Below are 26,698 nucleotides of genomic sequence, written 5' to 3'. Positions count from 1 at the left end.
AAGCAAGACCATAGATGAGGTTAGGAGGACTATTGTGAAATTTCATTTCTCCTCAAGAACTGAGTGTAATCGTCTATCCTTTTCAAATCTAACAGAACATTTCAGTGTCTGAGTTTCTAATACTTTAATTATGTCAAATATGAAATCTGAGTTGAGTTTTAATTTGGTATATTCCAAATTCTAAAAAACTATATAGCATTTGGTAATACTAAATTATAACATGCTAGCTATATTAAGAAAATAGTTCCAAAGATGACAAAATAGTATATATTTTTGCATAATTAAAACATTTTTAATGTCAGCATAATTTTCTACTTTTATCTAAAAGTAAACCCGGGATCCCTGGGTGGCGCAGTGGGTTTGGCGCCTGCCTTTGGCCCAGGGCGTGATCCTGGAGACTCAGGATCAAATCCCACATCGGGCTCCCGGTGCATGGAGCCTGCTTCTCCCTCTGCCTGTGTCTCTGCCTCTCTCTCTCTCTCTCTCTCTCTGTGTGACTATCATGAATAAATAAATTTAAAAAAAATAAAAAAATAAAAAAATAAAAGTAAACCCAATTTCTGGATGATTTCTATGTCTTTAACACAAACCTTTATTTACAGAAGAGGAAGAAGAAACTGAAGATACTGGATTGGATGATTGGGAAGCTATGGCCAGTGATGAAGAGAGAGAAAAAGGTGAATAGCTCATAAGTACACGTTGATATATCTAATAGTTATTAGAGGTGGTTTTTTTTTAATTATTAAGATTTTATTTACTTGAGAGAGAGAGTGTGAGAAAGAGAGCATGAGCCAGAGGTGGGAGGGCAGAGGGAAAGGGAGAAGCCAACTCCTAACTGAGCATATGCTTAACCGACTGAGCCACCCAGGTGCCTCTAGACATTTGTATAATTAAAGGAAGTGTCTTCTGATTATGAAAGCTCTGTGAACGTTTCTGGGAATAAAAATTAGTCTTGGATCTCTCCACTGCCATGCTTCCCAAATCCTCATGTGGATCCTCATTTCATGAATAAATGATTTTTTAGGGACTCCTAGGATTTAAAATACATTTTTTGAAGCAGATGGCTTCAGCTGCAGTCATGATCCCAGGGGTCTGGGATCAAGCCCTGCATCTGGCTTCCTGCTTGGTGGGGAGTCTGCTTTTCTTTTCCCTCTGCCCTTTCCTTCAGCTTGTGCTCTCTGTTGTTATCTCTCTCAAATTAATAAACAAAATCTTTTTAAAAATACATTTTTTTCAGAATGATGTTGTAGATGGGATTGGATTATTAAAGCTAGCCTATAAGAAGCACTTTAACTTAAAATATAATACAAAGGCAATACAAGTAAATAGTGCCTAATCTATATGAATAAGTAATTTTTGTCTTTTCTTTATGTCCTATATTAAATCTACTTTCTTTGGTTTTAACTTGCTTGGGGTTTTCCAAGCATCTTGAGGTAGATATTTGTTTTTTTTTTGTTTGTTTTTTCAGGTTTTTTTCCTAATATATATTTTTTCTTCTAAGTTTTAATTGTTAACATGCAATGTTATGTTAGTTTCAGGTGTATGATATAGTGATTCAACAATTCCATGTATTTCCCTGTGCTCATCAGAACAACTATACTCTTTAATTCCCATCACCCATTTAACCCACCCCCACCCCCCACCCCCCCTCCGCCACCATTACCCCAGGCCCTACCTTGCCCCAGACTTCTATCCTGTGGTAACCATCAGTTTGTTCTCTGTAGTTAAGAGTCCATTTCTTAATATGTCTCTTTCTGGTTTTTTTGCCCTTTGCTCATTTGATTTGTTTCTTAAATCCCATGAGTGAAATCATGTATTTGTCTTTCTCTGACAGATGTATTTCGTTTAGCATTATACTCTCTAGCTTCATGCCTGTTGTTGCAAGTGACTGGATTTCATTCTTTTTTATGGCTGCATAGTATTCCATTGCATACATACACCACATCTTGTCTATCCATTCATCTGTCACTGGACATTTGAGTTGCTTCCATATCTTGGTTATTATAAGTAATGCTACTATAAACATTGGGGTGCATGTATTAGTGTTTTTGTATTTTTTGAATAGATACCTGGTAATGTGTTTTGAATTAGTGTTTTTGTATTTTTTGAATAAATACCTGGTAATGTGACTACTACGTCATAAGGTAGTTCTATTTTTAATTTTTTTTTAAAGATTTTCTTTATGAGAGAGAGAGAGAGAAGAAAAGACATAGGCGGAGAGAGAAGCAGGCTCCATGGAGGGAGCCCGATGCAGGACCCGATCCCAGGACTCTAGGATCACTTCCTGGGCTGAAGGCAGGTGCTCAACTGCTGGGCCACCCAGGTGTCCTCTATTTTTAATTTTTTGAAGAACCTCCATACTGTTTCCACAGTGGCTGCACCAGGTTGCATTCCCACCACTAGCACAAGGGGGTTCCTTTTCTTCCATATCCTGGTCCCTAAAACATTTTTTAAAAACTAAATTTTTCTTTTTAGTATTGCTTTAGCAAAATTTCACAAATTCTGATGTTACTTTTTAATTTCCATTTTAATATATATTACTTGATTAATGGAAGTGTAGTTCTTAATTTATAAAAGTGGGATTTTCTAATTATTTTCTTGTTACTTCATTGAGATCAGAAAACCTACATGGTTCTATATTTTGAAATACGTCGAGACTTAATTTACAACCCAACACATGGTTAGTTATTGTGTTTAATATCTGCTTGGAAGGAATTTATATTCTGTGGTAGTTGTGTGCCTTGTTCTCTGTAGAGGTAACCCTTGAACAACATGGATTTCAAATGCAGGAGTCAAGGCACCTGGGTAGCGTAGTGCTTGAATGTCTGCCTTTGGCTCAGGTTGTGATCCCTGGGTCCTGGGATTGAGTCCCACATCAGGCTTCCCCAGAGAGCCCGTTTCTCCCTCTGCCTGTGTCTCTTCCTCTCTCTGTGTGTGTCTCATGGATAAACAAATAAAATCTTAAAAAAAAAAAAAAAACTGCAGGAGTCTATTTACATGCAGATTTTTTTAAAAATACAGTGCTATAAATTTTTCTTTAAGATTTTCTTTACAACATTTTAATTTGCTTGGTTTCATTTATTATAAGAATACAGTGTGTAATACACATACAAAATATGTATCAGTCAACTGTTTATGTTATTAAAAAGTATTATGGTCAGTAATAGGCTGTTAGTAGTTCGTTTTCGAGGAGTCAAAAATTATACATGGATTTCTGACTGCACAGGGGGGCATCAACATGCCTAATCCCCATATTGTTAAAGGGTAAACTGTATTTCATCCATGTTGCTCATCATTTTGTTCAACTCTTTTTTATTCTGAGATTTTTTTTTTTTATTCTGGGCTACCTTTTCTTTCTGTTACTGAGAGTAGTGGGTTAAAATATACGATAAAGTAGATTGTCCATTTCTCCCTGAGTTCTGTTAATTTTGTTTGATACATTTTAGTCCTATATTATTGGGCAAATACATTCTCATATTTTTTTGATGAAGTGACTCATTGATTTGTTACTCTGTTGTTTTATTTATGTTTTATTTTTAGCAGTGCTTTTTGCCTTATAGCTTACTTCATCTGATACTGATCTAGCGATATAGCTTTGATTTACATGATCTTTTTTTTTTTCTGTATTTATTACTTTCTCTGTCTCCTTAAATCACACATAGTTGAGAGTTTTAAATCTAGTTTATCAATCGTATTTTACCTAGGCTACTTAGCCCATTACATTTAACTCTTGATGTGATTAATGAAAAATATTTATCTTTATTTTTTTTTGTCCTGTATAACCATCTTTGAGACTGTTGTTTTGTTTTATAAATTCCATGTTTTCCTCCTTTCATGAGCTTGGAAGTGGTATACTTTTCTGCTTACTTTTAGTTGTTACTCTAGAGACTTTTAACGTGGATCTTTAACTATCACTTTTTTTTTTTAATTAATTTATTTATTTATGATAGTCACACAGAGAGAGAGAGAGAGAGGCAGAGACATAGGCAGAGGGAGAAGCAGGCTCCATGCACCGGGAGCCCGATGTGGGATTCGATCCTGGGTCTCCAGGATCGCGCCCTGGGCCAAAGGCAGGCGCTAAACCGCAGCGCCACCCAGGGATCCCTTTAACTATCACTGTTTAATGTTACCCTCTTTCTGTACAATTCAAAGACCACAGAATACATGAATAAATTTATGCACTTCTCAGTTTTTTTTGTTTGTTTGTTTGTTTTTTTTAATTTTTATTTATTTATGATAGTCACACAGAGAGAGAGAGAGAGGCAGAGACATAGGCAGAGGGAGAAGCAGGCTCCATGCACCGGGAGCCCGATGTGGGATTCGATCCTGGGTCTCCAGGATCGCGCCCTGGGCCAAAGGCAGGCGCTAAACCGCTGCGCCACCCAGGGATCCCCACTTCTCAGTTTATATATCATCATTCCCATATTTTAATTCTTTATTAAATCCAATCATAGGTTAAGTTTACTCATATTGTCTGTTCTTTGTTGTAGTTCATTTCTTTTTGCATCTCTCATCTTCCATTTGAAATCATTTGTCTTTGTCTGAAGAATACCTTTTAGAGTTTCCTTTAGTATGAATCTGTTAGTGAGGCATTCCATTTTTGCTTTTCTAAAAAATACCTTTATCTCATCTTTATTCTTGAAGGGTGTATTTACTGAGTGAGGAATTTTTTGTTGAAATTCTGTTTAACATTTTGAAGGTACTATTCCCTTGTGTTAGCTTTCATTGTTTCTGTTGAGAAGTCAACCTAACGTTAGGTATCAACCTAAAGTTTTCATGTGTCTTTGGTTTTCAGCAGTTTTAGTATGAGGTGGCCTAGGTCAATTCTCTTTTACTAATTCTGCCTGTAGAGATTTATCAGTGTATGGTTTTATAATGTTATGAGCCATTATTTCTCCTCAGGAATTCTAGTTATTCCTATTATGTACCTTCTTGTATCAATGTATCATTTCTGTTTTATCCACCTAATTGAGTGTCCATGGTTCATTCTAGAGTGTTTCTTATCTGTCTTCTGGTTCACTAATTTTCTCTTTCGCTGTTTACACTCCTGTTAAATCCATCTTTTGGGTTCTTACTTTTGTCCCCAGTACCTTCTAGTTTTAGATAATCCATTTAACTATTTTTATAGTTTTTTTACTTTCTATATTTTTTTAATCTTCTGCTTCCTAGATGATAGAGTCATGAAAAAAAATATTTTTTAAAGATTTTATTTATTTATTCATGACAGACAGAGAGAGAGAGAGAGGCAGAGTCCCAGGGAGAGGGAGAAAGCAGGCTCCATGCAGGGAGCCCGATGTGGGACTTGATCCCGGGTGTCCAGGATCACACTACGGGCTTAAGGCACCAAACTGCTAGGCCACTGGGGCTACCTAATTTTTAAAATTTTTGAATAGGTTTATTCATTTATTTTAGAGAGTGAAAGCAGGGCAGGGGCAGAGAGAGCCTGTCAAGCAGCCCCACCATGAGGCTCAATCTCATGACCTGAGCCAAAACCAAGAGTTGGACGCTCAACCAACTGAGCCACCCAGGTGCCCCTCAATTTTGGTTTTATAACTTTGGCATATAGAAGTCCTCTGAGTTTGTGTATGCTAGCTTCTATTGTGTGAAATGTTTTTTTCACATGGCTTGTTATTTTCATATATCGTGTTGGACATTATACTTGTAAAGCTGTAGGAATAATTTGACATCAAGGACAGTATTTTTCTCCAGAGAAAATTTATGTGTACATTCACCAGGAGTCTAAATGAATTAGCAATATGGAATCATTTTATTCCAGATTTAGAATTGATAAGAATAGAATCTGAAGGTGATTGGCCAATAACAGGGAAGTCCTATTTATTTCCTATTCATTCTGTTAGTGTTCAGTTCTCCGAGATTTCATTCCATAAAAAGAGTATTTACCCAATGTCTGTCCACCTTGTGCACCGCCCCTCATTAATAGGCTAAGCACTGTTTAGCTTTTAAGTTGCCTCCTCCAGAATCAACAAATGACCATTGCTTCTTTGCCTTTTGGCTAAGATCAAGGACAGAATCGGTAGATGACCCCAACAGAAAGAATAAGCGTTGTGTTCCCTTCCCTTCATTTTTTTTTTTAAAGATTATTTATTCATGAGAGACACAGAGAGGCAGAGATGTAGATAGATGGAGAAGCATGCTTCCCTGTGGGGAACCTGATGCAGAACTCGATTCCAGGACCCTGGGATCATGCCCTGAGCCAAAGGTAGATAGATGCTCAACCCCTGAGCCACCCAGGCACCCCTGCTCCCTTGATTCTTATTCTGCTTATAGTCTGGCTCAGTAACATTAAGTTTTTACTGTTAAATGGCAGTCTTCATTGTAGCAAATGTGTGATCAGTACTTTGAATTTATGATGCATAAAAACAAGTTAGCATTCATGATGTTTTATAATGTTACTGCCAGATTTAGTGCACCCTTACTAGTATTTTCCCTTTAAGGTTTATAATGTTGATCTCCATTTTTAACTTTCGTTTATTTTAAAATCTTTGTTTCCTGAAAGAAGAAAATACTGTGCATATAGAAGTAAAAGAAAACCCTGAGGAGGAAGAGGAAGAGGAGGAAGAAGAGAGTGAAGAAGAAGAGAGTGAAGAGGAAGAGGAAGAGGAAGGAGAAAGTGAAGGCAGTGAAGGTGATGAAGAAGATGAAAAGGTGTCCGATGAGAAGGATGCAGGGAAAATGTTAGATAAAAAACCAAGTAAAGAAATGAGTTCAGAATCTGAATACGACTCTGATGATGATCGAACTAAAGAAGAACGGGCTTATGACAAAGCCAAACGGAGGATTGAGGTATTTATTTTCCCCTTTCTCTTATTTCCTTTCCTCACTGTTCCTCATCTGGGATCATCAGAATTGTTCTCTGAACTAAAGAGAGTGTGGTACTAGCATAAGAACAGAAAATACACATGAGTGAAACAGAACTGAGAGTCCAGAAATAGATCCTCCTATTTCTGACCTGTTGATTTGTCAAAGATGCCAGATCAATTCAGTGGGAAAAGGATAGCTTTTTCAACCAATGGTGCTAGTTAAATTAATAAAAAATGAGTTTGTCTCTGACTCCAAATCATATATAAAAGTTATTAAAACAGATCAGGGAGAGCTAAAGATTTGACAAACTAAAGATATATAATTAGAAAAAAACAAGACAAAATATTCATGACTGTGGGTTAGACAGTGGGTCTCTGACAGTGATCTAACCCAAGAACCTTACTCCCTCACCTAATCCAGAATGGTATACTGTTTCATCGTTTTTTTTTTTTCTTGTTCTCTCCAAAATTTGATGTGCTCTTTAAATGATGGCTTAAAGGTGTACAGGGATACTCTGATCATATACCCTCTAGTCATAAACACTAGTTAGACTAGTATTTGCCTTGCCTATTTTAGGTTAGTCACTGTGGGGGCATCTGCTCATGTTAATTGTTGAAATTTGGTGAGTTAATGAGGCATCTATTTATTAAAGTGCACATTACCTAGCAGGCTTACTCTATTTTTCCACTTATACAATAGACTTGAGAGTTTTTGTTAATTATGTCAGCTTAGCATAAGCTTAGCATAAACAATATACTAAAAACTAGTTTGCTTGAGGATGCTAAAGAATTTTAAAGCTAAACACAATTTTAGCTTTTTAAAATTTTCATTTATAATTTTAATTTTCCAGTTTTGTAATTAGATTTTTAAAAAATAACTTGTATATCAGTATTTGCCTCATCCTTCTATAAAGTCTATTAAAGGGATACATTTTTTGAATTTCTGAGGGACTAAGGTCTGTTATTGTAAGTTGGGATTTCTCACCCCTGTCACTATTGACATCATTAGGCCATATAATTCTGTTGTGGGGGACAGACTTCTTAATTTAGAATGTTAAGCAGCATCCCTGCCCTCCATCCACTAGATACTAGTGGCGTTCCCCTCCCTTCGCACTTATAATTGCTGCTTCTCATAGCACCTACTCAAGCCAATTCCTTTGCTCTGTACCCATGTGTGAGAGACAGTTTGTAATGTGTTTGATGATTTAAAGACCATGGATATAAGCAGAAAAAAAAGGTTTCTCCATTATCTCACTTCCAGACTTGTTCATAGTTCTGTACTTGAGGTTCAAGTTTTTAAAAATGTTTAATTAAAGCTAAAATAATAAATTTTATAGATATATCTTTGTTTCACATATCAATATGCTATGGACCTCTTCACCCAACAATTTTTTAAGCACTTTTGTTGAGATATGATTTATATACCAAAGAATTGATCCATTCTAAGTGTACAGTTTAATGATATTTTGTAAATTTGTAGAATTGTGCATCTGTTATCGTAAGTCAACTTCAGAATATTTTCATCACCCTAAAAAGATTTCATGTGCCAATTTGTAATCATTCCTTATTCCTCACTCCCACCTTTGGAGTCCCACCATCCAGTTTTGCTTTACATGGTTTCAGTTACCTGTGGTCAACTGCACTCTGGAAGCAGATGATACTCCTTCTCATGTATTGTCAGAAAGTCAGTAGTAGCCTAACACTGTCATTCACCTCACTTCATCTCATTATGTACGCATTTTATAATCTTATATCAGAAGGGTGAGTACAGTTACTTTGAGAGAGATCATATTCACATAACTTTTTTCCAGTATATTCTGTTTTATTACTAGTTACTGGTAATCTCTTACTGTGCCTAATTTATAAATTTAATTTATTTTGGGGGGGGAGGGGAGCACACAGGGAGGGGGGGGAGAGAGAATGTTAAGCAGGTTCCATGCCCACCACAGAGCCTGATGCACGGCTCCATCTCACAACCCTGAGATCATGACCCGATCTGAAATTAAGAGTCAGATGCTTAACCAACTGAGCCACCAGGCATCCCTAAATTTAACTTCATCATAGATATATATATGAGAAAACATAGTACGTATGGGGTTTGGTACTATCCACAGTTTCAGGCATCCATTGGGGGTCTTGGAATGTATCACCCCCTGCATAAGGAGGGACTACTATAAATTCAATCATATAATATGTGATATTTTGTTGTCTAGCTTATTTCACTTACCCTGTTTATTTATGTGGTAGCTGTATCAGTTTTGTTAATTTTTATTGCCAAATAGTGCTCTATAAGTATACCATATTCTCTATTCACTAATAACAGAACATTTGAGTTTCCAGTTTTTTAGCTATTATAAATGGTATACATTTGCATGTAAGTCTTTATATAGAAATGTGTCTTGTCTTTTTTCCTTTCTTTCTTTGATATATTCCTAATAATAAAATTGCTAGATCATAAATTTGCATTTAACTTTTTCAGAAACTATTTTCTAGAGTGGCTGCACAATTACAGATTCCTACCAGTTGAAGGTTCTAGTAGTTTCTCTCCATCCTAATACTTTTTAATATCTGTCTTTTCAATTATAGCCATTCTAGTGGATATGAAATAGTATATCTTATTGTGATTTTAATTTGTATTTCTGTGATGTTTAACATTTCTCAATGTGCTTATTGACCATTACTGTATCTTCATTGGTGAAACATTCAAATTTTTGTTCATTTTTAAAAGTTTTATAATTTGTCTTTTTATTATTGAGTTGTAAGAGTTTTAAGTTTCTTTTGAGGTGAATAAGTTTTTAATTTTGTTAACATCTAGTTTATCAAAATTTCCTTCTAGTGTTGTTTTAGATAAATCATTGTCTGACTCAAGGTCATGAATATTTTGTCCTATTTTTTCCCTAAATTTATGCCTTTAGTTTCTTCTGTCTTTAGCTCTATCTCTGATCTGTTTTAAGATCAGTTTTATGTATGATGGGTCAGAGACTAAACTCATTTTTTTATTAATTTAACTAGCACTATTGGTTGAAAAAGCAATCCTTTTCCTATTGAATTGTTTTGGCCATCTTTGACAAGTCAATGGGTCAGAAATATGAGGATTTATTTCTGGACTTTCAGTTCTGTTTCACTCATGTGTATTATCTGTTCTTATGCCAGTACCACACTGTCTTGATTACTGTAGTTTTATAGTAAGTTTTGAGGTAGGGAAATGTAACTCTTCCAATATTATTATTCCTTTTTAAGATTGTTTTGGCTATTGTAACTTGCTTTTCAATACAAATTTTGTGGTCACCTTGTCAATTCCTGCAGAAGGCTTGCTCAGATTTAGATGGAGATTGTGTTGAAATTATAGATCGATTTTAGGGAGAATTATCATCTATTTTAACAATATTGAATCTTCCAGTCTATGTAAATAGGCTGATTCTCTATTCATTTGGATCTTTTACAGTTTCTTCCAGTAGTGTCTTATACTTTTCACAGTTTAAGATTTGCGATTCTTTTATTAAATTTATTACTAGGTATTTTATTGTTTTCAATGCTATTGCAAATGGGTTCACAATTTTAAAAAAATACTTAAATTAAAAAAAAAAATTAAATTCAGTTTGCCAGCATATAGTATAACACCCAGTGCATAGCTCATCTTTTGCCTTCCTTAGTGCCTATCACCAATTACCCCATCCCCCACCCACCTCCCCTTCCACAACCCTTTGTTTGTTTCCCAGAGTTAGGAGTCTCTCATGGTTTGCCTTTCTCTCTAATTTTTTCCCCACTCAGTTTCTCTCCTTTCCTTATGGTCCCTTTCACCATGTCTTACGTTCCACGTATGAGTAAAACCATATGATAATTGTCTTTCTCTGATTGACTTATTTCACTCAGCATAATATCCTTCAGTTCCATCCACGTCGAAATAAATGGTATATATTCATCCTTTGTGATGGCTGAGAAATATTCCATTCTCTGTCTGTGTGTACCACATCTTCTTTATCCATTCATCTAAGGACATTGTGGCTTGTTCCACAGTTTGGCTATTGTGGACATTGCTGCTATGAACATTGGGGTGCAGGTGTCCTGTTGGTTTCACTACATCTGTATCTTTGGGGTGAATACCCAGTAGTGCAGTTGCTGGGCCTTAGAGTAGCTCTATTTTTAACTTCTTAAGGAACCTCTACACTGCTTTCCAGAGTGGTTGCACCAGCTTGCATTCCCACCAACAGTGCTAGAGGGTTCCCCTTTCTCTACATGCTCGCCAACATTTGTTGTTTCCGGTCTTGTTAGCCACTCTCACTGGTGTAAAGGGGTATCTCATTGTGGTTTTGATTTATATTTCCCTGGTGGCAAGTGATGTGAAGCATTTTTTAATGTGCTTGTTGGCCGTGTATAGGTCTTCTTTGGAGAAATGTCTGTTCATGTCTTCTGCCCATTTCATGCCTGGATTATTTGTTTCTTGGGTGTTAAGTTTGATACATTCTTTATAGATCTTGGATACTAGCCCTTTATCTGATATGTCATTTGCAATTATCTTCTATTCTGTAGGTTACCTTTTAGTTTTTTTTACTGTTTCTTTTGTTGTGCAGAAGCTTTTTATCTTGAAGTCCCAATAGTCCATTTTTGATTTTGTTTCCCTTGCTTTCATAGATATGTCTTGCAAGAAGTTGGCTGTGGCCAAGTTCAAAGAGGTTGTTGCCGGTGTTCTCCTCTAGGATTTTGATGGAATCTTGTCTCACATTTAGATTTTTCAACCATTTTGAGTTTCTTTGTGTATGGTGTAAGAGAATGGTCCGGTTTCATTCATCTGCATGTGGCTGTCCAATTGCCCAATACCATTTATTGAAGAGACGTCTTTTTTCCATTGGATATTCTTTCCTGCTGTGTTGAAGATGAGTTGATCAGGGATCCCCGGGTGGCGCAGCGGTTTGGCACCTGCCTTTGGCCCAGGGCGCGATCCTGGAGACCCGGGATCGACTCCCACGTCGGGCTCCCGGTGCATGGAGCCTGCTTCTCCCTCTGCCTGTGTCTCTGCCTCTCTCTCTCTCTGTGTGTGTGTGACTATCATAAATAAATAAAAATTTATAAAAAAAAAAAAGATGAGTTGATCATAGAGTTGAGGCTTCATTTCTGGGTTTTCTGTTCCATTGATCTTTGCATCTGTTTTTGTGCCAGTACCATACAGCTTTGTATGATCTTGATCACAGCTTTGTAATACAGTGTGAAGTCAGGTATAGTAATGCCCCCAGCTTTAGTTTTCTTTTTCAACATTCCTCTGTCTATTCGGGGTCTTTTCTGGTTCCATATAAATCTTAGGCTTATTTGTTTCAGCTCTGTGAAGAAAGTCCATGGTATTTTGATAGGGATTGCATTGAATAAGTAAATTGCTCTGGTAGCATAGACATTTTCACAGTATTTATTCTTCCAGTCCATGAACATGGAATGTTTTTCCATCTCTTTGTGTCTTTTTCGATTTCTTTCATAAGTGTTCTGTAGATTTGGGAGAATAGATCCTTTACCTCTTTGGTTAGGTTTATTCGTAAGTATCTTATGGTTTTGAGTGCAATTGTAAATGGAATTGATTCCCTAATTTCTCTTTCTTTAGTCTCGTTGTTAATGTATAGAAATGTAACTGATTTCTGTGCACTGATTTCTGTGATCTTGCCACCTTACTAAATTGCTATATGAGTTGTAGCAATTTTGGGGTAGAGTCTTTTGTGTTTTCTATATACAGTATCATGTCATCTGCAAGAGGGAGAGTTTGAGGACTTCTTTGCCCATTTGAATGCCTTTTCTTTCTTTCTGCTGTCTGATTGCTGAGGCTAGGACTTTTTAGTACTATGTTGAATAACAGTGGCGAGAGTGGGCATCCCTGTCATGTTCCTGACCTTAGGGGAAAAGCTCTGTTTTTCCCCATTGAGAATGATACTCACTGTGGGCTTTTCATAAATGGTTTTATGATCTTGAGATATGTTCCCTCTGTCTTTACACTTTGAAGAATTTTAATCAGGAATGCATACTGTATTTTGTCAGATGCTTTAGAGAAAGCATCTGTTGAGAGGATCATATGGTTCTTTTCTTTTATTGATGTGATCTACCATACTGATTGTTTTACAAATGTCGAACCCACCCTTTCATCCCAGGGATAAGTCCCACTTGGTCTTGGTGAATCTTAATGTACTGTTGGATCCTATTGGTTGGTATCTTGGTGAGAATTTTTGCATCCATTTTCATCAGGGATACTGGTTTGTAATTCTCCTTTTTGGTGAGGTCTTTGGTTTTGGGATTAAGGTAATGGCTGCCTCAATAGAAAGAGCTTGGAAGTATTCCTTCCATTTCTATCCTTTTGAAATAGCTTTAGTAGGATAGGTATTATTTCTTCTTTAAATGTTTGGTAGAATCCCCCTGGGAAGACATCTGACCCTGGACTTTTGTTTCTTAGGTTTTTGATGATTGCTTCAGTTTCCTCACTTTAGATTTTCTATTTCTTCCTGTTTCAGTTTTGATAATTTGTAGGTTTTGAGGAATGCATCCGTTTCTTCCAGATTGCCAAATTTGTTGGCATATAGTTGCTCATAATACATTTTTAAAATTGTTTGTATTTCTTTGGCATTGGTTGTGATCGCTCCTCTTTCATTCATGATTTTAATTTGAGTCTTTTTTCTTTTTTTTTTTTAATATTTTATTTATTTATTCACGAGAGATACAGAGAGGCAGAGACATAGGCAGAGAGAGAAGCAGGCTCCTTGTAGGAAGCCTGATGGGGCACTCGATCCCAGGAACCCAGTATCACAACCTGAGCCGAAGGCAGACACTCCGTCACTGAGCCACCCAGGTGTTCCTCTCTTTTCTTTTTAATAAATCTGGCTAGAGGTTTATCTAATTAATTCATCCAGAGACCAGCTGATGCTTTCATTGATCTGTTCTACATTTCTCTTGGTCTCTAATTCGTTGAGTTATGCTCTAATCTTTATTATTTCTCTTCTTCTGTTTGGTTTAGAATTTGTTTGCTCTTCTTTGTACAGTTCCTTTAGGTATAAGGTTAGCTTGTGTATTTGAAATTTTTCCTGTTTTTCGATGAGGCTTGTATTGAGATATATTTCTCTCTTACATGACTGCCTTTGCTGTATCCCAAAGATTTTGAACAGTTGTGCTTTCATTTTCATTAGTTCCATGAATCTTTTTAATTCTTCTCTAATTTCTTGGTTGATCTATTCATCTTTTAGTAGGATGCTCTTTAAACTCCAAGTAAAAAAAAAATAAAAATAAAAAAAAAAATAAACTCCAAGTAAGTGTTTGAATTCATTCCAGATTTCTTCCTGTGATTGAGTTCTAGTTTCAAAGCATTGTGCTCTGAAAATATGCGGGGAATAATCCCAGTCTTTTGGTATTGGTTGAGACCTGTTTTGTGACCCAGTATGTGGTGTATTCTGGAGAAAGTTCCCTGTGCACTTGAGAAGAATGTCTATTCAGTTGCATTAGGATGGAATGTTCTGTGAAATGCATTTGGTCCAGTGTGTCATTCAGAGCCCTTGTTTCTTTGGTGATGTTCTGCTTAGAAGCTCTGTCCTTTGCCTAGAGTATCATGTTGAAATTTCCTACTTAATGTATTATTATCTATGCATCTCTTAACTTTATTAGTTGGTTGATATACTTGGCTGCTCCCACATTAGGGGCATAAATATTCCTCATTTTTAGGTCTTCTTGTTGGATAGACCTGTTTAGTATGATACAATGTCTCTCTTCATCTCTTATTACAGTATTTGGTTTACAATCTAATTTATCTAATCTGAGGATTGCTACCCCAGCTTTCTTTTGAAAACCATTTGAATGGTAAATGGTTCTCTACCCCTTCATTTTCTGTCTGTGTGTGTCCTTAGGTCTAAAATTAGTCTCTTGTAGACAGCATTTGGATGGGTCTTACTTTTTTATCCAGTCTAATACCCTGTGTCTTTTGTTTGGATCATTTAGCCCATTTAAGTTCAGAGTAACTATTGAAAGATATGAATTTAGTGTCATAGTATTACTTATACAGCCCCTGTTTTTGCAGATTGTTTCCTTGGCCTTCCTCCTTCACTTATAGGGTCCCCCTTAATATTTCTTGCAGAGCTTGTTTGGTGATCACATATTCTTTCAGTTTCTGTCTATCCTGGAAGCTCCCTATCTCTCCTTTTATTCTGAATGACAGCCTTTCTGGATAAAGTATTCTTGGCTACATGTTTTTATTATTTAGTACCCTGAATATATCATGCTAGCCCTTTCTGGCCTGCCAGGTTTCTGTGGATAGGTCTGCTGTTAATCTGATATTTCTCCCCATATAAGTTAGGAATCTTGTCTCGAGCTGCTTTTAGGATTTTCTCTTTATTTCTGATATTTGCAAGCTTCACTATTATATGTCATGGTGTTGATCAGTTTTTGTTGATTTTGTGTGTCGAGGGGGTCTTCTCTATCTCTTAGATATGAATGCCTCTTTTCTTCCTCAGATTAGGGAAGTTCTTAGCTGTGATTTGTTCAAATACACTTTGTGGACCTCTCTCTCTCTCTCTCTCTCTCTCTCTCTCCACATACTCTGGAATCCAAGAAGACGAATATTATTCCTTCTCAAACTGTCACTTATTTTCCAGAATCTCTCCTCATGGGCTCTTAATTGTTTTTCCCTTTTTCCTCAGCATCCTTCCTTTCCATCAATTTGTCTTCTATGTCGCTCACTCTCTTTTAGTTCATTAACTTTGGCTGTAAGAGCATCCAGGTTTTTTATTTTTATTAAAAAAATTTTTTTTTAAGATTTTATTTATTCATAAGAGACACACAGAGGCCGAGATAGAGCCAGAGGGAGAAGCAGGCTCCCTGCAAGGAGCCCGATTTGGGACTTGATCCTGGACCCCGGAATCATGCCCTGAGCTGAAGGCAGATACTCAATCACTGAGATACACAGGCATCCCTAGAGTATCCAGGTTAGACTGAATTTCAGTTAAAGTATTTTTAATTTTGGTCTGATTAGATCTCAGTTCTGCAGTAAGAGAATCTCTAGAGTCATGCATTTTCCAAGAGCACCAATAATTTTATAATTGTAATCCTGAATTATATCTCTGACATTTTACATAAATCCATATCCATTAGATCTGTGGCAGAGACTATTACTTCTGGTTCTTTCTTTTGTGGTAAATTCTTCCTTCTAGTCATTTTGTTCAGTACAGAATGGCTGTAGGAATGGGCAGAGTCAAGAGCATCAGCCATGACCTAAGTAAAATACACCCTAGAAAATTCCAAAGAGGTCAAGGACCAGAAAACAAAAAGGCCATGAAAGTGAAAAACAAACAAAAAAAGTAAAAATTTAAAAAGGGGAAGGAAGTGGTGGGGGAGAGAATATAGTCTCAAGTAGGCCAAGAAGGTGATCTACTTGGTTTTGAGTGTATTTTGTTCCATATTTTAGACAGTACTAAATTCCGAAGTTATAAAGCAAAACACAATAAAACCCCAAAACTTTTATATCTACAAAGATTAAATTGAATACATTGAAAGGAAGCCAAAAATGAAGGATGTATCCTTGACATGAATGTCAAAAAGGGAAAAACTTAAAAGGGAAGAATTGATAAAATATTACAGTTAAGACAGGAAAAAAGAAAATAATGGAAATTTTTAACCTGAAAGATAAGTGAATTATAAGGAAAAAACCTTGAAATCTGTATAATACTATTTTCCCTCAGTCCTGGAGTTTCCCAGTGCTGCTTGATCAGTAGACTTGATATTCCCCTGTTCTTCCAGCTGTTCTTTTGGGGGATGGGCCTGCTATGCTAATTCTTAAGTGTCTGTGCCTGGGCAGAGATGCCCCACCCCTTGCCAGGTGGCTGGGCTCCTCATGAGCTGTTTATCCTATGAGACCTTTGTTCTCTAGAAGCCGTGCCTCTCCAGGGTGAAAGAAAAAAAGCTGGCGGTTGACAGATCTCCAGCCGGCAGTCTCTTAGTGCACACTGGCTCAGATCCTCCTTGGAAAGCTTGTGGGCACTGATTCCTACAATTTGGAGAGTTCTGGGAGAGGTATTGCCATCTTGTGCACTCCCCAGCTCTGCCTCTCCCAGAGGGAACGTGGATAGCCCACTTCTGTCTGCTGCCAGACCCTGGGGCAGAGAGCACTCACCCATTGGAGTGTGCATCTGCTCTGCCTCTCCCAGGTGCCCGTGGAGGGTTGCTGCGTTCCAGTCCTTTACTGGGACTTAGGACAACATCAGTCCCACCATCTGACCTCAGTTTATGGTTTATGGCACAAGTTGAGCTTTCTCCCTGGCACCTCCATTCATTCTGTGTCTCTGGGAATATTGAGACTTCACTGCCCCTCCTGCGATTCTGCTCTCTTTCACTACTGAGCATTTTTTCAGGCAGGAAGACTTGGGAACAAATTTCTAAAGGTCCTGATTGTGCACTGTATGGCTGTCCTGCAGCCAGCTTATAAAGGCTCCCCTTCTGCTTTTCTCCACACTCCTACCTTGTAAGAAGGAATCACTTTTTTTCTTTCTGTAGCATTCCAGCTGTTCTTTTTTTACATCTCAGGTTTATAGAATGTTATAGATGTTTATAGAATGTTATAGAATTATAGAATTTATAGATGTTCAGGATGGTTTGAAGGTTATCTAGCTAAATTTGGTGGACCAGATGAAACTTAGATCCTTACTCTTCTGCCATCTTGCCTCCTCTCTAGGTTCACAGTTTTTAAATTTTTTTTCATTTCTAGTATAAAGAAATACAGTTGAATTTTATAAATCCCATGTTCTGTAACTGTATTGAAATAGTTTTTCTAATAATTTTTTTGTGAATTCCTTAGTATTTCCTATATCAGTGGCATGTTCTCTATCAAGGACAATTTTAATTCTTCCAGTCTCATTGTACTTTTTCTTGCCTGATTTCACTAGCTAGAACAATACATTATTGAATAGAAGTGGTGAGAGCAATACTTGCCTTGTTTTTAGTCTTTGTGGGGAAAGCATTCAGATTTTCATCATTAACTATGATGTTAATGGTAGTGCCCTTTATCAGTTTGAGGATCTTCCCTTTTCCTAATTTGTTAAAAGTTCATATCATGAGTGGAGATGGGTACCTTTTCTATGTTTATTGAGATTCTTTTTTCTTTTTTGTATTAATATATATTATGTTGTTTTTCAAATTTAATCCCAACCTTGCATTCCTAGAATAAATCCCACTTGATCCTGGTATATAATCCTCTGTAATATGTTACTGGATTTGGTTTGTAATATTTTGTTGACGTTTTTGTGATCTCTACCCATGAGGGATGTTAATTAGTAGGTTTCTTTTCGTACGATTTGTCTGGCTTTGGTGTCAGTTTAAAATTAGCTTCCTAGGATTAGTCAGGATGTGTTCCTTCTTCCTCTTTTCTGCAAGAATTTGTGAAAGATTGTTTTTCCTGTTTTAAGTGTTTGGCAAAATTTACTAACAAAAAGTTTTTCTTTGGGAAGACTTTTTTTTTTTTTAAGATTTTATTTATATTTATTCATGAGACACAGAGAGAGAGAGGCAGATACCTGGGCAGAGGGTGAAGCAGACTCCCTGTGGGTAGCCTGATGCAGGACTGGATCCCAGGACCCAGTGATCACAACCTGAGCCAAAGGCAGATGTTCAACCCCTGAGCTACCCTGGTGCCCCACGACTAGATTTCTGATTCAGTTTTCTTTACATGTTACGTTTTTACCTTTTTGTCATATTTTCTTTTTCATCTTGAGTCGTTCTCAGTAATTTTTGTCTTTTTCACTATTGTGTTTCATCTAAGTTGTGAGCGTAAAGTTGTTTATGTTATCCTTTTATAATCCTTTGTGTAAAGTTAGTAATCGTGTCTTTTGACTCTGATTTTCGTGATTTGTGTCTCTTTTTTTTTTCTTTGCTTCCTCGTCAAACTAGTGAAAGGTTTCTATCTTTTTGATCTTCTTGGACTAGGTGCCTTCAACCTAGTTGAAAAATTCTGAGCACTCTTGAGGCTAAAAATTCAAGATGAAAGGGTCAGCAGGGTTTTTTCCTGGTGAAAGCTCTCTTCTTGGTTTGTGATGGATGCCTTCTCACTGAGTGATATGGTCTTTATTCTGAGCATGTGCAGAGAGATTTTTCTTGTTTCTTCTCTTGTTAAGGATACCTGTTTTATTGGATTAGGACTCTACCCATTTAACTTTAATTACTCCTTAAAGGGCCTGTCTCTAAATGCAGTCACATTGGTAGTTAGGGATTGGATGTATGAATTTGGAAGAGATAAAATTAAGTCTATAATAAATTTCATGGTTCCAAAACATTTCTACATATAATTTTCTAAAATCTATACCAGATGTCCTAAGAATCTCCATTGTTGATAGGAATTTCTAAGGTTTTTTTTTTTTTTTTTTTTTTTGGATTTTATTTATTTATTCATGAGAGAGAGAGACACAGGCAGAGGGAGAAGCAGGCTCCATGCAAGGAGCCCGATGTGGGACTCAAACCCGGGAATCCGGGATCATACCCTCAGCCAAAGGCAGATGCTCAACTGCTGAGCCACCCAGGCATCCCTGTAAGTGATTCTATGCAGCCAGATAGGGTTCAGCCCTGGGATTGAGGAAACACTCATTAAGAAATCCCCCCCCCCCAAAAAAAAAAATCCCCAGCTACAGATGATTAAGTGCTTATTAATTTTTGCTGTTACAGACAATGCTGCAGTGAACAAACACTGTTGTACACATGTATTTCTCTATGCTTATGTCATTGCTTCAGGACAAATACTTATAGATATAATTTTTGAGTTAAAGTCTATACTGCACTGTGCTTCAGAAAATTTTAATGCTATACCAAGTGTGGGAGAAAAAGGTAAACCATATCAAATTCTAACTAAAGTTATGATGTTTGCATTTGAGTCATAGAGAGTATAAAACTCTTGTGTAGTATTCCTTGTTAGTAAATGCATCTGATTTTTGACATTCCAAAATCTTTTTTCATTCTATTTTCTATAGAAATATCCAGTGTTAAGTGGTAGAAATGAAAATAAAGAACTTTTACAAAAATGGTTTTTAGATGGAAAATGTTTTGTAAATTACTTCATATTTTTTTATACTTCATAATTTTGATGAAAGTCTTATCTTACTCATTTGAATGTCAGCTTTACTGTACATGAAAGTTGGCATTTCAAAGAGCTGCTGTCATGTGTGTTTTTGTTTGGTTCTTTGAAAGCTGAAGTATCTAGGTAAATGCTACAAGAGAAATACATTGTGATGCAAGGACATGGTTCTCATGCCTAATGAGTGGTATCTTAGGAAGGTAGGAAATACCATTGGACATCTTAGGCTGAAGATGAAATCAACCCTCTCAATTGAAAGGTTTTATCGGGTTTGTACACTGGATGGATAAAGTTTAAAAATAAATTGCTTTAAGATATTTTATAGTTTTGAAGTTCTCATGAAATTGTTTGAATGCAAAAATATATCACCTTTTATGTAAACCCCCACGTAAGCTAGAGTGAGTACTGTATGTATACTGAATTGAATATAAGATCAATTTCTTGTATTCTATTAAATAAGCAATGTATAAAAGTGTTCAGAGTTTCGGAGCCAAAATTTTACATTATTTCTACTCATATTTGACAGTGTTGCCCTGAAATTTATTTAAACAGGTTTTTCTTTGTCCAGAGGTACTGTGATGGGAATTAAATTGAAAAGTTTATAAGTGAAAAGCAATAATTATGTGTAGTTAAATAAACGAAGAACTTGGATGAAGGTTGTGGCATCCCCTTGCTAAGACCAACATAGTTTAAAGAACAGTAATGATAGGGTTTGAAATAATAATTTTGTGATTTTTTTTTTTTCATTCCTAGAAACGGCGACTTGAACATAGTAAAAATGTAAATACAGAAAAGCTAAGAGCTCCTGTTATTTGTGTACTTGGACATGTGGACACAGGGAAGACAAAGATTCTAGATAAAGTAAGAAAGTATTGTTAGCCTCGATATAACTTTTTAAGTTAAGTGAATTATACCTTGTAAAAAACTAATAGAAACCAAAGCACATACAGGTAGTTCTTTTACATTAAATAGGTTGCTACTTTCTTAATGCTTTTGCTGCTTTTTATATTTTGAAATACAATTCTCAATCTGCTGTCTTATCCTAGCTTCGTCACACACATGTACAAGATGGTGAAGCAGGTGGCATTACTCAACAAATTGGGGCCACCAATGTTCCCCTTGAAGCTATTAATGAACAGACTAAGATGATTAAAAATGTAAGTATACTCTATTTGGTGTGTTTTAATCTCTAACAGAAATTAAGGAATAAATTATTTCAGATGTAGAAAAGAAAGAATATTATAAAGATCCATATGTTTCCTATTCATAATTAACACTTGTGCCACTTTGTTGGATTTTCCTTTAGGTTTTTTTTTTTTAACAAAAAACATTAGATGTTATAGGAGCCCTCACTTTTCATTTCCTTTCCTCTTGCTCCCAAAGGCAATTGCTATTTTTGAAGTTAGAGTATATTGTACCCCTGCATGTTTTAACGCTTTTACTGTAGATTTCCATGTTGAAAAACTTTTCTTCCTCCACCCTTTTTTCTTCTATCAAATTGATTGTATTTTCTTTATCTCTCTAATGTTTTCTACTTTGAAGATACTCAGTTTAAATATCCAAAATATAACACAATAAAGAAAATCCTATAAGCTTAAGGTAAAGCTTAATGAATCATAAAGCAAACACTTTTATGGTCACCTATGTTAGGAGATAGAACCTTGGCCTTTACCTCAGAAGACCTCTATTACGTCCCTTTCCAATCAAAACACTCTTCTTCTACTTAGGAGGAGCTTTTAAAGTATCTCTACCTTTTAATGTGTTAGAGGTTGCAAGCCCATCATCCATATTTATTTATTGAATTATATCTACAGAGAAACTACTTAGTCTATTGTTAGGTTACTCAGGACAGTATGTATAGTGAAGGTAGAATAAATGCCTGATCCTCTACTTTTATTTACCAGCTTTAAAATAAAGAATGGTTTGGTTTTGTCTTATTATAAGCTCCTGGGTTTAAACATACTTACTGTTTTAATTCACTTATTCATCTGGTGAGATAGTCTCCTCTTTGTCCAGGGATTGACTCCTGAGTCTTTTTTGATTCAGTTTTAGTAGTCTTTGGCTGCATCCATGCTGTTTGATAGAGCAGGATATTTTAGGCTCATCTTCTACACACCTTGCCTCTAGGCTTGGAACTGAGCCTTGTAAAACTTCCCTAGTTCCATTATCACAGAGCAGGTGAAATAAGCAAATTTGGAACTGAGAAGTAACAAAACAGTTAACTGACACCCAGAGCATAAATAATTACATACTGATGCCTCCCTCTTCTTTCTTTGTTTTTAATTATTATAAGAGAAAGGGTCTACAAGTTTGTCTCTAGTTTGTGGAGGGTTTTGTTTTTTTGTTTGAGATTTATGTTTTATGAAGCTTGTTTTCTGGTAGATTCCTATGGAAAGAAGAAGAGGAATAATATTCTTTGAGTTTTTGAATATCCCATAGTTACTTTGTGGCTTTCTTCCTGGAAAGTCAGTTGGCTACATAGAAAATCCTTATTCACGTTTTCTTTCCTTAAATGTCTCAACTGTTACTCTAGTTTCTTCTCACATAAAATATTGCCTTTCAAGTTTGATCTTAAGTTGGTTTTCATCTTTTAGAAGTAGTGTGGTCTTTCTGCATCTTGGCTTTGATTGATTTGGATTATTTTTCCAATTATATGGAAATTTTCCAGTTCCATTTCAGTATGTTTAAAAATCTTTATTTTAGGACAGTTTTCTTGAATTAGTTTTTCAAATTCATAATTTAAAATTTATCTTCTAAATTTATAATTTATCTGGTATTTCTATGAGTTAGTCATTGGGGATTTTATATCAGCTTTTTCTGCCGCTTGCCAGAATTTGAAATCTGGTGTTACTTTAGGTTTGTATTAAAGTTTTCAGGATAACTTTTATATGAGAATTATATTGTTTGTATTCCAGACACTGAAGTGGAAGTAATTACAGTGATCAGTGAATTCATTGATTTAAGATCACCAGAATACAAATATGAGATGTTTTACATTTGAATCATTTTGACCTAGATCAGGAGATAAGATTTTGAAAAACCATTTGAAGATTGAGAAAAAGTATAGATAAGCAAGTAAAAAAAATGTGTGTAAGAATTTTGTTGGTCAGTAGAGAAAGAGAAAGAGAAAGTCCTTATTGGGCATGTTATAATTTTTTTTCCATTCATTAAAGAACTTTGTCCAGAAAATCAAATGCTTATGATGTTATTTAAATAAAGCAGTCTTTCTTTAATATTTTAGGTTGATGTAGCAAATTTTCTTTAAAACATACTTTGAGATACTTTTCAAAGTTAGAATTGCTTTAAAGTTGGACCAGATATATTTTTCAGGTAGTCAGAATTTCTTCTTGCTTGTCACCTTTTTTTTTTTTTTTTTTTTTTTTTAAGATTTTATTTATTTATTGGAGAAAGAGAGAGAGAGAGAGAAAGAAACACAGGCAGAGGGAGAAGCAGGCTCCATGCAGGGAGCCTGACGTTGGACTCGATCGCGGGTCTCCAGGATCATGCCCTGGGCTGAAGGTGGCGCTAAACTGCTAAGCCACCGGGGCTGCACGCCTGTCACCTTTATATAGATAAGCCACTCCTGCATGGCTGCTGTCATTTGTTACTTATTGATAATCTGCTCAAAATTAGAATACACCATGGTTTTATGACCTTAACAAAGAGAATGTTTTCTCATTTCATATTTTCCCCCTGCAAACTCCTTTTGATTAATGAAAATACTGTTGTGCTTTGCTGGTTGATTCGCTGACTGTTAAAACCATTTATTTAGAGAAGGAAGTGGTGATGTTTTTCAGTTTCCATGGCAGAATAATTGTTTTTATAAAGAAACTGCCATTGTTTTGACTTCCTTAATTAAGCTCTCCACTTTTCCCCATCTTTCCTAGTTTGATAGAGAGAACGTACGAATTCCAGGAATGCTCATTATTGATACTCCTGGGCATGAGTCTTTCAGGTAAGAGCAACTTGGGTTATTTGTTGTCAAGCAGACTGCTAGAAACCATTAAGTCTTAAAGTTTAGTGAGTGAGAAAGTCTGATTAGTTAATTTTAGGGTAGTATTTTAAAATCTGTAGTCCCTAAACTACCAATCATTATATGTGCCTTACTGAATAAGTAGTAACTTATTTGGATACTTGTTTTTTATGGATATCTTTTCTCTTTTGAAAGACTAAGTCCTAATAAATACTTGGTCTGTCTTCTGTGAAATCCATTATATGTGGAACTTATTCTGTTGTCTCTTGGCTATATTCCTTAGCACAAAAAACTTGGCCAGTACAATTTGCAGAAATAGTGGAGTAACTTCTGGAACTAACTTATTCCAGCTGATGTCAGTTCACTGTCTGATAAGCATTTGACAAGTTAAGGACTAACAGCATTTAAATTTTAATGCATGCACTTCATTTTGCTTTTTTGATTCAGATTTTACAAAAAATTAATTACTTGTTTCTTTAGGTAAAAATAATTTCAAGATTTTCTATTTATGCATTTTTTTCCCTCTTTTCAACAGTAATCTGAGAAACAGAGGAAGCTCTCTTTGTGATATTGCTATTTTAGTTGTTGACATTATGCATGGTTTGGAGCCTCAGACAATTGAATCTATTAATCTTCTGAAATCTAAAAAATGCCCCTTCATTGTTGCACTCAATAAGGTAAGCCCCCCTGAAGAATTAAATGTGAATACATGCTTCTTAAATTTTTGTGATTAAACAAATGTGTCATAGTATAACTTTTTTTTTTTTAATTTTTATTTATTTATGATAGTCACAGAGAGAGAAAGAGAGAGAGGCAGAGACATAGGAAGAGGGAGAAGCAGGCTCCATGCACCGGGAGCCCGATGTGGGATTCGATCCCGGGTCTCCAGGATCGCACCCTGGGCCAAAGGCAGGCGCCAAACCACTGCGCCACCCAGGGATCCCATAGTATAACTTTCATATAAGAATATGTACTCAGGCTAAGTTCAATGTATTTTAACTAATTTATACATACATATAACCACCACCATCAGAATATAGATCATCTCCATATTCCCAGAATGTTCATTCATGTTCCTTATTAGTAAGCCTACCCCCTTTTCAACTCCAAGAACTGATCTATTACTATAGACTAATTTTGTCTGTTTTATATTTTCATAATAATGAAATTATGTAGCGTGTACTCTTTTGGGTCTGGCATTTTCTTCTACTCTTGTTATTTTATATTTATCCATGTTGCATATACTATTGGTGGTTCCTTTTCACTGATGAGTGATAGTTCATCATCTTGATTAATACTACACTTCATTTACACACTGAAGAATATTTGGGTTGATTCTACTTTAGGTTATTAACAAAGCAGCTATCAACATTCCTACACATCTTTGGGTTGAAATTTCTTACTTACTTTGAGTAAATATTTAAAAAGAAAGTTGGTGGTTCAAGTAAGTTGTATATGTTCCATTTAATGAGAAAATGACATTTTCTCAAAGAGTTTATACGATTTTATATTTTAAGATTTCAATTCTGCACATTCTTGGCAACATCTGTTTTACATACAGCAAGTGTAATAAGTGTGTAATACTAAATTTTATTGTGGTTTAATTTGCATTTCTTTGATGCCTAATGGCCTCAAAAATCTTTTCATGCATTTACCACTTTTTGTGAAGTAACTATTTTAAAATCTTTGCTCATTTTTTTTACTGGATTGTTGTCTTACTATTGAATTTAAGAGTTCTTTATTGTTGATATAAGTCCTTTGTCAGTGGTTTGTATTGTGGGTACATACTTGTAGTCAAGGACTTGGTTTTTCATTTTCTTAGTGATGTGTTTTGAAAAGCACAGATTTCTAATTTTGGTGAAGTCCAGTGTATGAGAAATTTTTTTTATAATTTGTGTTTTTTAGATTCTCTGTAAGTAATCTTTAACCACCCCAATTTATGAAAAAAATTTCAGTGTTTCTAGATATTTAACAATTAAGTCTGTGGTATTTTCAGTTAATTTTTGTTCATGGTAGAAATGTGATAACCAACACTTTGTTCTGTTTATGAACTGTTTCTACTTGTTTGCTTGTTTTAGTTTTGTTTTCTTTTTAATTCCACATTATTAGTGAAATCATATAGTATTTGTCTTTCTCTGTCAGGCTAATTTCACTTAGCATAATATCCTCTGGGTCTATCAATATTGTAAATGACAAGCTCTCATTCATTTTTATGGCTGAGTGTGTGTGTGTGTGTACACATATGTACCACATCTTTATCCATTTAACTATCAGTGATCACTTAGGTTGCTTCCATATCTTGGCTGTTGTAAATAATGATGCAATAAACATAGGGGTGCATCTTCTTTTTTAATTAATGTTTTCATTTTCTTTAGATAAATATCTAGTAGTGGGATTACTCGATCATGATGGTATTTCTATTTTTAATATTTTGAGGAGTCTCCATACTGTTTTTTCACATTGATTGGTTGCACCAATTTACATTCCCACCAATAGTGCACCAGAGTTCCCTTTTCTGCACATCCTCACCAACACTTGTTATTTATTGTCTTTTTTAAACTAGCCACTCTGACTTTATAATAAGGTGACGTTTCATTGTGGTTTTATTTCCCTGATGATTAGTGACATTGAGCATCTTTTCATGTGTCCGTTAGCCATCTCTATGTCTTTGGAGAAATGTCTAGGTTCTCTGCCCATTGTTTTATTTGGATCATTTGTGTTTTGAGATGTTGCTGTGTATATGTTCTTTATATATGTCTGATATTAACTCTTTATTGGATATATCCTTTGCAAATATCTTCTGTCATTCAGTAGATTATGTTTTTGGTTTGTTGATGGGTT

The 26,698-nt window shown here is 35.6% G+C and overlaps 1 protein-coding gene across 3 annotated transcripts in view; it reads left to right on the top strand.

Moving 5' to 3' along the window:
• Positions 1-26,698, top strand: part of EIF5B (eukaryotic translation initiation factor 5B) — a 96,069-nt gene that overhangs the window by 47,435 nt on the left and 21,936 nt on the right. For 2 of the 3 annotated variants that reach the window (XM_072767996.1, XM_072767998.1), the window contains 6 exons: positions 603-677; positions 6,518-6,804; positions 20,638-20,745; positions 20,931-21,041; positions 23,772-23,839; positions 24,393-24,534. In XM_072767996.1, coding sequence (XP_072624097.1) covers positions 603-677; positions 6,518-6,804; positions 20,638-20,745; positions 20,931-21,041; positions 23,772-23,839; positions 24,393-24,534 — 791 coding nt within the window. The remainder of the gene's footprint in view (positions 1-602; positions 678-6,517; positions 6,805-20,637; positions 20,746-20,930; positions 21,042-23,771; positions 23,840-24,392; positions 24,535-26,698) is intronic. The other variant, XM_072767997.1, reaches the window with a different exon arrangement.

This window comes from Canis lupus, chromosome 11, assembly GCF_048164855.1.
Source record: "Canis lupus baileyi chromosome 11, mCanLup2.hap1, whole genome shotgun sequence".
In the NCBI taxonomy this organism is placed as follows: Eukaryota; Metazoa; Chordata; class Mammalia; order Carnivora; family Canidae; genus Canis; species Canis lupus.
The sequence above is the reverse complement of the archived record's forward strand: the minus strand, read 5'-3'. Positions and strand labels throughout refer to the sequence as shown.